The sequence below is a fragment of the Lytechinus pictus genome, chromosome 13, assembly GCF_037042905.1.
Source record: "Lytechinus pictus isolate F3 Inbred chromosome 13, Lp3.0, whole genome shotgun sequence".
In the NCBI taxonomy this organism is placed as follows: Eukaryota; Metazoa; Echinodermata; class Echinoidea; order Temnopleuroida; family Toxopneustidae; genus Lytechinus; species Lytechinus pictus.
Window position 1 is genome coordinate 6,407,319 of NC_087257.1, and position 13,205 is coordinate 6,420,523.

At 37.7% G+C, this 13,205-nt stretch overlaps 1 protein-coding gene across 1 annotated transcript; it reads right to left on the bottom strand.

Moving 5' to 3' along the window:
- Positions 1-6,819: 6,819 nt before the first annotated feature.
- On the bottom strand, positions 6,820-8,874 carry LOC129274436 (uncharacterized). The gene has a single exon (XM_064108803.1). It carries the CDS (start codon positions 8,848-8,850, stop codon positions 7,033-7,035), a length of 1,818 nt encoding a protein of 605 aa, XP_063964873.1. The 5' UTR covers positions 8,851-8,874; the 3' UTR covers positions 6,820-7,032.
- Between the last annotated feature and the right edge of the window lie 4,331 nt (positions 8,875-13,205).

Below are 13,205 nucleotides of genomic sequence, written 5' to 3' on the forward strand. Positions count from 1 at the left end.
CCGAATTTGTTCTGGAGAATATGGTTTTGGTGTAACCCTTGCTTAAAGCTAGGGTTAGAACGGAACCGAATCAGCTGCGAATCCATCCATATACGTATTCGGGTGGTTTCAGGAATATTCTGTTTTGCCTTCGTAAATGCGAGAAAATTCGGGAACATTCGCTTAGGAATTCAGCTCATTTTGAAATGTTCAAAACCAGCCGAATACCCCCCAGAATACTCCCGAATATGACCACAACAAATTTCATTCGGGCCACATTTGGGATCTATTCGGGTGACATTCGGTTGGATTAGGGGAGGAATTTGAAGTTTTCTGGGCAGATTCGGACCTATAATTTGTATTATTCTGGACATAACTGTAATCAGATATATCGGGTCACATTCGGCTGGATTCTGGACATGCTTGGGTCGATTCTTGCCACTATTCGTGTTGGCATTCTGCTTTTTGGGGATGGCCAAAATTGATTTGGTCAGTTCTTGGCGATTCTGCGCTGAATCGGGACATATTCCGGACCCATTTTTTTTCATTTGGGGGAACTCCCCTAATCCATCTGAATCAGGCCATAATCGGGAAGAATCAGTCCAACTTTATGAGGGAGAATTCGGTTCTCGTGTAACCCTGGTTGAAGTATATCTCGATTAGACTCGTTGTTTGCTGCTTGAATTATATCTTGGTCTACAATCCCTCCTAACGGTGAAGCTGCAGATTTGGATATTTACTGAAAATCATTACTTCACATCCCAACAAATTAATTACAATATAGGATAGGTCTCTAACTGCAAGGAGATAGTAATAATGTACAGATTTATAGAATATGCCCAAGATGTGATTATTACACAACTTGAAAGAGATTTGTGGACACCATTTTGTTTCCCAAAGACTGAAAATTTGTTTAACTGTGATTCATATATACTTTATAGCTATTGAGAAAATAAGACTTTAACTGATAGTACATGGCTATATGTCTCCGTATACATAGCCTTTGGTGTGGGGTGTCTCCAAAGTTTTGAATTTTCCTGTCAATATATTGCTGGTAAAATTGAAGCTTTTGAGCTGATAGAGGTACTTCAAAAGTTTGGCCCCTTTTTCACTGTTAGTATCCATTGGAATGGGACTAATTTATACATATGAAATAATTGCTAATGTACATAAATTACCATATTTTGCATGAAGACGGGATATTCAATAGCACGTTTGGTCGGGAAAATTAAAGCTATCGATCTGATAGAGATTTTCTTTAAGTTTGGTTTCTTTTTATTCCTTTTTACTAATTTTTACTATTCATGCATAAATTAAATGCTAATTTACATAAATTAACATATTTTTGCATGAAGACACAATTTTCAATATCATGTTTGATAAGGAAATTTAAAGCTATTGACCTGAAAGAGACTTTCCTAAAGTTTGGTATCTTTTTTATTAACTTTTATTAATTAATTCCTATTGGGATATGGCTTCATGCATAAATTACTGCTAATTTACATAAATTAGCATATTTTTGCATGAAGATGCAATTTTCAACACCATGTTCTGTGGGAAAAAATGAAGCTATTGACCTAATAGTGACATATGGAAAGTTTGGTGCTTTTGTAAACTCTGTCCCCAAAACGTCAAATTATGGGCCTAAGGCCCCTGACTGTTATAGTATTGAAATAAACGTATTTACATCAGCCTACCACAAACATTGAACTGATCATGTTTTTTAAGCGAATGAATCAATCTTTATATACCTAAATGTGTTGATATAAAAACCGACCAGCAATCAACGACACATTTTCTGTTAATGCTATGCAGACATAATAATATTAATGTTTACTCAGTATATAATGCGTGGTGGATATGTGCCACGGAGGGGACCCACCATTTTTACACTCAAATTTCCGTTCCAGGGCATGGCGTTTTGTTTTTTTAATTATTTTTTTTATCTTATTGAGTTAGAGAACGAAGAAAGCCACTCCAAACCTTAGCATTTTTATCGTATTGAGAAAAAAAGAAGAAAGAAATCCGCTCCAAAGCATCACATATTTTTCGTTACGCCGTTCCGGTTGCATTGATCCGCTACAATGTGCTGCAATTTTGGTGAAAAAAAAACGGCCGCAGAGCGTTGTCCGACCTCGCCTTTGCGCGAGCGCACCCGGCGCCGTGCCGTCGGGCTAGCTGCATGCACGTAAGCCCGTTCCATAGGGATGCACACGCAGGCGACCCGTTCTAAGGACCCCCGTTTTAACAAACATTTGTAGTTCCAAAACCCTCCTTGCTAAAATAAGCCCGCTCCAAGGCCCCTTGTTTTTGTCTCGCGCGGTACATACCTGTCACTTTTTTGGTCGAGTACCCCCCCCTCCCCCCCGGGGACTCAATAGTCCGGCAGCCCAGGAGATCTATTTTAACCGAAAGCCGGACAAGCAAATGACCCCGTAGCTGGTTGGCATGGACCCTGAAGTTTACAAAAATGCATTGCTGCCGGGTTTTATCCGTGGTCTTCCCGCCGAAATTACGCAATCTATGACGTCACTACAAAATGGCCCTATTTCTCAATTTTTTAGACATTCTACACATAGCATGAAGTCAAGGAAAAATATATCAATTAAACCATGCTTGTTTTGTATGAAACTTTCAAAATATATTGTTCAAGGGGTGCAAAAAGAGACCTGCCAAATTTCACGAACAGGAATTAATGTTTACATATGCAAATTACGTCATGAAATTGGCATATCATTAGTTTGGGAGATTTCTTGCTTCAAAAATTGTGGAAAATCGATTTAGAAATTTATTTTCTTTTTTAGTGTTCTTTTTTTGAAATATTTCCTGTCAAGCATAATATCGTTCTCTTCATCTATATCTATACTTTTAGAAAATATATGTCAGTAATTGAAAATGACATTATCGACTGTTATTTCAGCCCCCTTTTCAATATGGTGCATACATAGAAATCGTGCCGTTTTTGGCCCATTTCACCATATTGCTGAGGTGTGCGAACGATATGCCTACTTTATTGATGTTTTGTGCATTTTACATGATATGAAATCTTCCAAACAGCATATTTTTATCTTCATTTTGCCTCTGCTAATAAAGAAATGATTTCAGCAAAGATTGATTGCCCACTAGGCAGTCTCTAGGCTACGTTTTCAGCCTAGTTTTCAACGACGAACCTATACCATGTATGACTGCATTATTGTAGTCGAGTCGGAAATAAGTTTAGGGACTTGCCTTTTTTTTACAAGCTCTGCTATTCTTCAGATAACTTTATCTTCAATATTTGTTATGAAATGTTATAGAACTGAATGTATTATTTTGAGTATTCTGTATCATTTTGAGTATGTATTATTTTGAACATGTATTTACACTGTACTTATTGGATTATATAATTTGTTTGAACGGAAATAAATAAATATTATCTAATCTAATCTAATCTAATAGAGGTTCCTGTGCACCATCAAATTATATTTTTAATCAACGTTTTTGTATTGCTTGAAGTGCCTAGTTAATGAATCTTGATGTTCCCTTTGTAAAATCGTGTCCCATGGGGTTCAAAAGTGATATCTTTGGCGGCCCTCTTGGATTTGTTTTAATGAAAATCAATTACTTTCATATTTTTGGCACAAAGTCTGACAATAGAACAATCTTAAATGAATACGCATTTCACTATGATTTGGATAGTAGAAATCGATTGAATCGTTTTCTGGATAGTCCGGTTAATATATTTTGAAAAAAAAATCATCCAAAAATTTGGTCCAAAATTTGGTCCATGTGCATTGAAATCTATCTGTTTTATCTTGCATCGTCTTTGTTGATGTGCATAACACGCAGAAATGCATGTAACGTTCGTAGCGATAAAAAGGTATATATTACTTGTATGAGGGTAAAAAGCGTTTTCTACACAAAGCAACTTTTATAATGATGAAACCTCTTTAAAAAGTTAGAGGTTCGAGGCATTGCTCTGCATAAATCATTTTGCATGCAATTACTTTCGAACACCTTAGAGCATAGTCCCACAAGAGCCTGTAGGAGGTGCCCCACCCTTATCTGTAGCTTGACTATTAAGATATCGTGCTTTTCGGAGCCCCCAATGTGGCAAATGTTGTTTTGGGTATGTATTTTTTTCCTTTAAATCACTCAGAGACAACATAGTAGGCTTTTCTCTATCAGCTTCATATAAAGAAGTTAGGGCATAGCAAAGCCTTCCCCCCTCAGAGGGCTGCCAAATCACCAAATCCCCTTTTCGTATTTTTCCAATTTTTCGGAAAATTCGCCAATTTGGAGAACCATTGAGGCAAAAGGTGTTTCTGCTTTGCAGTAAATCTACTTTTATTGCTTTGTAACCACATGGAGATGACAAAGTAGGATCTTCTTCAGGGGCTGCCGAACTATCCCCATTTTTTTTGCCTATGTCCCCTCTTTATTGGAAAAAATGCAGTGTTTAAGCCCCCATTCAGGCAAAAGGGCATTCCTGCTATATAGTAAAGCTAGCTTTGAATTGGAAACCACTTGGAAATGAAATAATTTTTTTTTTCTATCAGCTACATATAAACATGTAAATACGTAAAGGGGGGGGGAGGGGGGAGGGTTCGGCAGTCCACAGAGGGGGTAGGCTTTGGTGTATCAGCACATCTTTATATGTAGCAGATAGAATAAACTCTACTCTTTTGTCTCCATATAGTTTAAAAAACAATAAAAGTGGCCTTACTACATAGCAGAAACGCTTTTTGCCTCAATGGGGGCTCCAAAAATTGCATATTTTCCCATTAATAAGTAAAATATGGAAAAGGGGTGGGTAGCTTCGGTTATCCCCTAAGGGAGTATGCTTCAATATGCCAGCGCTTCTTTATACGTAGCAAATAGAGTAAAATCTTCTCTTTTGTATTCATATAGTTGCAAAACAATAAAAGTGGCCTTTTTATATAGCAGAAACGCTTTTTGCCTCAATGGGGGCTCCAAAATGGCATATTTTCCCATAAATAGGTAAAATACAAAATAAAGGGTGAGTGACTTCGGCAGCACCCTGAGGGTTTAGGCTTCGCTGTGTCAGCACTTTCATATATGTAGCAGATAGAGGAAAGTCTACTCTTTTATATCTAAGTGGTTAAAGACAATAAAAATGACTTGACTGCAAAGCAGAAACGTCTTTTCCCTTCAACGGAGCTAAACAAAATGGCGAATTTTCCAAGAAACGGGCAAAATACGAAAAAGGGATGGGGGACTTCGGCGGTCCAGTAAGGGGGGGGGGGGTAGGCTTTGCTTTTCCCTCACTTCTTTATAATGTAGCTGATAAAGAAAAGCCTACTCTTTTGTCTCCAAGTGATTTCAATAAAATAAGAGTTGTTTTTCTACATAGAGGAAACACCATCTTGTCACATTGGGGGCAAAAAAAAAAATATCATGTTTATAGTCAAGCTACTGATAAGGAAAGGGGACCTTCCTCATGCTCTTGCGGGTGTGACTAAGACACAGATGTTGTTTATTTTATCGCAATAACGAGAAATACATGGTATTTTCCCTTTAACTAAACACATTAAGACATTCATATATACTGTCATAAAGCGTTTCAGTTACCTTGGTATAATAGATCGCCTTTCGTGTCGAATGCTGATATTTTGCGATAGGTATTGATGTTAATGACTGAGCAGATAGATCAATGCACATGCAGATTTTGGACCAAAAGCATGACAATTTCGGGGTAAATTTTCATTTACTTCAAAATGTATTAGCAGGTTCTGTCCAGAAAAAAAATTCAACCGATTTCTACTATCCGAATCATAGTAAAATGCGTATTCATCTAAGATTTTTCCATTTAAAATTAAAAAAATATGAAAATAATGAATTTTCATTGAAAATATCCAAAAGGGCCGCCAAAAATATCAATTTTGAACCCCGTGGGACACGATTTGGCAAAGGAAACATCAATATTAATTAACTAGACACTTCAGGCAATACAAAAACGTTGATTAAAAAATATGTTTTGATGGTGCACAGGAATTCCCATTTCCAACTCGACTACAATAATGCAGTCATACATGGTATAGGTTCGTTTTTGAAAACTAGGCTAAAAACGTAACCTTTAGACTGCCCAGTGGGCAATCAATCTTTGTTGAAACCATTAATTTATCAGAAGAGACATAATGAAGATGAATTTTCTTTGTTTGGAAGATTTAATATCATGCAAAATGCAGGAAACATCGATAGAGTGGGCATATCGTTCGCACACCTCAGCTATATGGTGAAAATAGGCCAAAAACGCACGATTTCTATGTACGCACCATATTGAAAAGGGGGCTGAAATCAAAGTCTATAATGCCTTTTCCAATTACTGACATATATTTTCTAAAAGTATAGATATAGATGAAGAGAACGATATTAGGCTTGACAGGAAATAAATCAAAAAAAGTACACTAAAAAAGAAAATAAATTTCTAAATCGATTTTCGACAATTTTTGATGCAAGAAATCTCCCAAACTAATGATATGCAAATTTCATGACGTAATTTGCATATGTAAACAATAATTCCTGTTCTTTTTTTGCACCACTTGAACAATATATTTTGAAAGTTTCATACAAAACAAGCATGGTTTGGCTGATAGATGCTCCCTTGACTTCATGCTATGTGTAGAATGTCTAAAAATTGTGAAATAGGGACATTTTTCAGTGACGTCATATATTACGTCATTTCGGTGGGAAGACTACGGATAAAACCCGGCAGCAATGCATTTTTGTAAACTACAGGGTCCATGTCATCCAGCTATGGGGTCATTTGCTCGTCCGGCTTTCGGTTGAATAAATCTCCTGGGCTGCCAGACTACAAGCCAAGAAAGCAACGGCGTATAGTATAACATAATTTGACACAACGTGTACAATAAAAGAGCATATCCCTGATAGGTTTCCAATATGACTATGAAGCTTACCCACAAAGAAACCATGAATTACAATGACTAATGCGTTTTCATTGTTTTTTCTTTTCAATTTGAAAGCATATAATGGTAAGATGTAGCAACATTCCCAATATCATTTGTTTGTTCGGTATTATTGTCTGTCATGGATCTAGAAGATGAATCGCTTTTTGAATATGAGAATATTATCTCCATCACATGCAATCATATTCCCTGATGACGTCATCATTATTCGAGATAAGACAAGGTGACTAAATCTCTTCTTTCTATCCAGTATAGTTGATAAAGGGAATGATGCTACTCTTCTCTTCTTCATATCACCCTCACTCATCACCTGATCAATCACACACGTCTTGTACTCATCATCTGACGTCACGACGTAGAGGTCGTCTGTCATACGATCAACACACACATTCAAGATGACATCACTGTGGGGGATTTCCATATGATCACCCTCTCTGTCAATGATGAGTGCTCTGCGATCAGGTGGTAAAGGTCGAGCGATGATGTGACCTGATGTCAGCACATCGTACATTAATATCTTCTCTTTACACGTGATGGTATTGACAATATCATCATTAGCTGGGTTGATGACGTATATCATAGACTGACTCCCTTCAGCAGCGATGATCATCCCATCCTGATCGAGTGCAACGCGCACCCCTACACCAGTACGCGTCGTGTTCCTTGGTATTGTGACGTCATTGATGTGATTCCACTGTCTGTCGTATACACTGATGCTCCCAGGTAGACTGTCTCCTGTACAACTGTTGATGAATCTACCACATACTATCTTATCGTCATTCAGCGTTGCACATGAGTATATAATGGACGTATCACTACCGTTGATCACTCTCTGTGTGGTTTTACTGTTCAAATCTAACATGTAGGTGTGTCCATCAATCTTCCAATCTGTGATAATTACTTTTTCTTCATCTATACATCCAACAATGCCCGGGTATTTGATTTTATCTGTGACATTGATTTTATCAATACGCTTCCACTCTCCATCATACCCATCAATTCTTCCTTTATACTTCTCTCTCCTAATACTCTTCACAAACCTCACACCTGATACAACACGATTTATTTCTTTCACCTCACCCTCATTCAGTTGCTTCTTTAGTTCCTCACTCACTGATGCAATCACACGATGTCCATCTATGACAATATTTGTATCGTCTTCAAGAAGTCTGTCCAGTGTTTCTTTTGCTTTCTCTGCTGATTTGGTGTCGTCTTGCCATGATTTTTCAAGCTCTCCAATCTTTCTCTCGATCTCTTGAGCGATGTTCTGAATTTCCTTCTGAAGAATGCGCAGTTTATCAATTATCGGTTTTCGTCTATTCTCTGCGTTTAAACGATTTTCATTGTGTCGCTCCTCTCTCTTCTCGTTGTTCTGGTTAATTTTATCCTGGAGCTTCCGAATCTCCTCTTGATGCTGTTCATTTTCCCCATCAACTTCCTTGTCGATTTTATCAGCATCTTCTTTTTCCTTGGCTCTGTCTCTTTCGATCTCCTCTTCGATTTCGGAATCAACCTCATTCTGAATAGTTTTCAAATGTTCGTCTGGGACTTGTTTACAGTGATGAATCTCAATCCCATAAACTCGTAATAGCTCCAATTTGTCCATCACTGCTTTCTGAAGGATGGTGAGCTTTGCTTTGTTTTTCTGCAGTGCGTCTTCTATAGTCAGCCGTACGCAAGGTTTCTCGTGATGAGCTGTAAATGCATCGGAATAACATAATACTACGTTATGTGTTCTGCAGTACAAACGTATTAATTCGTCATGTTCCTTACAGAAGAGATTAGGTACACCTCTTCGTGCTATTCCGATGCATTCTTTTTTCAATGCGCAGTCATGACAGAGCTTCTTCTTTTCCTTCACATAGAACGTGACGTCAGTAATCGATTCGCAGTCGGCTTCTTCACAAACAGCGCCCTCTTCATCTGAGCTGAGTTTAGAAGCCATGAGTGGTGAAAATAAAGGGGGTTAAGGTGGGGAGCTGTAAAGAAAGTGCTGAAAGAGAAATGGGATTTAGGGCGAGTGGCATAGGGAATCTCACAATATTAATTGATCAAATAATGCTATTTTATGCACTGTTAAAAATGACCATTTTGACCACTCCTTGGAAAAATGATCCCTTAACAGAATGTCAAGAATGTTTTGGTAACCACATCCAATTAAAAGGGTCTATCCTAAGTAGAAATGCACCCAGATTCCAGATAAAGTGGTTTCATTTGCCAAATTACAATAAAAGTGGTCATTTTGGCCATGTTTTGACCAAAAAGGACAATTTTCATGATTTTTTTTTGTCCTAAATGTGTTACAAATATTAATCAGAACAAAGATTGGATGTCTTTAGAAATCCACATTTATTTTTAAAATATGCGCTGGATCATAACGATCAACCTCATATAATTTATTTTGTCAGTTTTGACCTATGAGGGTCATTTATAAACCATGTAAACTGACCATTCGCGCAGTTATGCATTATAAACTGTTCAGATAGGCAGGAAATTGAGCTCTTAAGCATGTATTATCTTCTTCCCTTATTAAGTGGTAATGCATTCAAAGATCCTTCTTATGTAGATTTGTATTCTGATTCCAAATAGATCAGTCTTATACCCCTTTTATATTGCGCTTTTCCCCTGCGAACTTCACCAGCGAAGTGTCCAGTATGAAAGGTACACCGGAGAACTTCGCTGGTGAAAGTGTTTCCCCGGCGAAGTTCCCCGGTGAAACAGCCAGTATGAAAGCAAACCGGAAAACTCCTCCTCCTTAATGACGTCAGATGTCATTTTTTTCCTCCAGAAAAAAATGATCCCTGAACTGGGAATTCCGCGGCTAAATGTAGAAGGCCACGCTTTATGAGCTATTCGATCATTCCAAAGTTAAATATATTTTAAAAGCGTTAGTTTACATGCTAAAAATGCGCTTAAACTATCTAAATACTTAGATTTTTCTTTGGTTTTGCTTCTAATATTTCTAGAATATATTTAAATTTTGTTAAAACCTTTTTTTAATCGGTAAGAAGCAATATTATTTACAATTTTCTTTTCGTTCGTTCTAATTCTGCATGGTCGTGCCAAGTAAGCTGATCACCAACTGCTGCTGAGAAGTGTTTACCAGCCGTCTATCTCTAAAACTTCACTGATAAAATTAATTAAGTATCTGCAATTAATAAGGAAAGAGTACAAAACACGCGCGCTTTATTGACACCGGGTTTGCACTCCCCCCCCCCCCCGAGCAAATCACCCGTTGACTTTCGCCGGGGAAGAGATGTCACTGCGAAAGGGTACATTTTTTCTTCGCCGGGGAAGTGAGGGATGCGTGCCGGAGAATTTCGCCGGGGAAATATGAAGAGGCCACTCTGAAAGGGGTATTAATGACCCTATATAAAAGCTCATGGTCATTTTGGTAATTTATGTCCCTCAAAATAACCAATAGTACAAGTTTAATTTATCCAAAAGTACTTCGAATGTCACCAGAATCGTTGTACTGTGACCCCTTACATTGGTGTATTAATTCTTTAAATTGAATATCTTAAGAGCTGAGATTTTGACCTCATGTAACTTATCCCATCAATTTTGACCTATGACGGTCATTTTGAGTACTTTAGACATTACTGACCATTCGCGCAGTTTTGCATAATAAACTGTTCAAATAGGCATGAATTTGAGGTAGCGTGTATTATTTTCTTCCCTTATAAGATGGGAATGCATTTTAAAGGGCTATATTGTGTAGAGTTTTATAGTTATTAAAAATAAATCAGTATTACTGACCCTATTTAAAATCTTTTGGTCATTTTGGGCTCTTTTGGCCCCCAAAATGACTAATAACATAATTTATCAAAATTTATCAAAAAATACAATACAATGATTTTAATAGTACAGTGTTATTGGCATAACTATTGGATCCTGTGGTCCTTTTGACCACTTTTTCCTCAATTACCAGTGACCACTCATGCTTTGATGATAAAAAAATGCTTAAATGTTGGTCAGTGTCATTATCAGCATGAACTACCAATAATCGGTGAAGAGTGTTGATAAATGTGATGAAATCCTTTACATCAAGTATTGACCATGCACTGTGGTCATGATTTTAGCACCCTTGACCACAGTGTAAATATAAATGGAAACTTCACATGGGGCAGCAATAAGCCAGTTCGTAGTTCCTTTCTGCGCATGATCAGAGGAAGGTCATTTGTACTAAAGTGACATGGTGGTTTAAAATCTAATGAGATAAGCATCAACTTTGATGTCTTGATTATTCATATATTCTTTAGAATTGTGGTTTTCATTTACATCCACAAAAAACAACAATGCGTCCACGAACGACTGGTATTTCACACTTTGCCAAGTACATTGTGCAACATGCTACGATATGCATTCAAAGTAGGAATGCAACAAATACCTTCATAAAGTGTTCATTGGTGTGCTATTCTAGTCACCTGTTCTATTCAATTTCTTTATCGTGCTATGTAAGGCAAGCTTACGTAATATCTTGCTTTGAAATCTGCCTATCATAATGAAAGAAATGAAATGTCATTTGACCAAAGTTGTCCATGAAGTAACTACGAACTGGTCTATTTCAGGAATGAGACATTTTAGCATCATTTGATGAGTGAAACCCCTTTATCTGGCATCTGGATGCATTTTTACTTAGGATTGACCATTTTAATTGGATGTGGTTACAAAAGCATTGTGGTAAGGGACCATTTTCCAAAAGAGTCGTCAAAGTGATCATTTTTGTAAAAAAGAAATTGGCCAAAATGGCTAAAATGTCGTGAGTACGGTCAATAAGACTGATTTTGTTGGAATCAGCACACAATTTTACCCCGGAATAGCATGTCAACCCCCCCCCCCAAAAAAAAAAAAAAAAAAATCTGAATAAAGCCCCTTACCTCTATAGACTCAGAGCGTTCTTCACTTATTCTTACCATTGAAGGGTACGTCAAGTACGTCTGTCTCAATATTTTCCTCATACATTATCTTCTGATATTCTCACAAAAAAACAGCATATAAAAGTGACCATAATCACGCACTGGTTACAATCTCATTTCCGTGTTGACAAATCTACATCAAATCCATCCCATCAAAAACACAATACTAATGTCCAACTTACACGAATGTGATGTCCCTGTCTTCGTACGTCAAAGATTCAGCTGACTTGAAAAAAACTCCGATAATTGACAACTTTTTGTCGAAAAAGGCCTCTTCAAATGTTAAGTAACGTGTAGAATCACTGCACGCTCACAACTGAATCATTTGACATACTTGAATACATATTTTGAAAAAGGAATGCCATGGGCAAAGAAATAAACGAAAGACACTGCTGCACTTCATGAATACATTAATAAAGAAATGAAACTAAAATAACAAAGTGCAAGGTACGTTGTTTATCAGTAAAGCAATGTATGAAATATCTTGACGATTGTCTTTAGCAGTAGTTTCACCGCCATGACTGTCACATTGAAAATGCATTTTATTTTATTTATTTATTTTTCTGTTTTAGCCCAAACAATTTAACCATGTACTCGAGCCAAGGTAGCAAAGAGACATGAATCTTATTTTTTATTCTCTAATGAGCAGTGCTTCTTTAATTTAGGATACCATCGATGACTAGGTAATTGAAATAGTTTTTCCAGGGCGTGATCTTTCTCTGCCTTGCCTGGATAGGTCCCTTTTGTTTCATTTTTGTCCCAGGCAGGGATCCAATCTTTTTGACCAGCTGCTTTGGATTTTTCTGGACAAGAGTATGTGTTCAGTAGCCTTCCATTTAGCTTTTTGGCACATACTATCTCCATACTTTGGTGGGCACACATCTCCGTGCAGTTTTTCTCGAGCCAGCCAGAAGAAAATTCATTACATTTTACTTACCTGTTATACCCCTTTTCCACTAGGGCCAGGACAGCGTCAGGACAACGCGCGGAATGTAATAATTGCAATTCGCAACTCTTCCGCAACCTGTCCGGACATTCCTGGGAGTGTCCGCACGCTGTCCTAAACCCTTCCTGGTGTTCGGGAAATCAAAATTTGTCCGCATCCAAATTTTGCTCGAGACCAAAATTTGGACGCGGATATTGAATTCCTGACACCTTCGGGACCCTGTCCTGATGATGTCTTGCCCTTCCTAAACCCTCCCGCGTCTTCCGGAAACCATCCGCAATCAGGTCAGCATCAAGAAGGAAAGAAGAAGCCATGCGGAACGTTTCAGGAACGTGCGGATTGGAATAAGAAGGCAAGCGGACAGTTTCAGGAACGTGCGGACAGGAATAAGAAGGCAAGCGGACTGTTTCAGGAACTTTCAGACTGGAAGAGGAA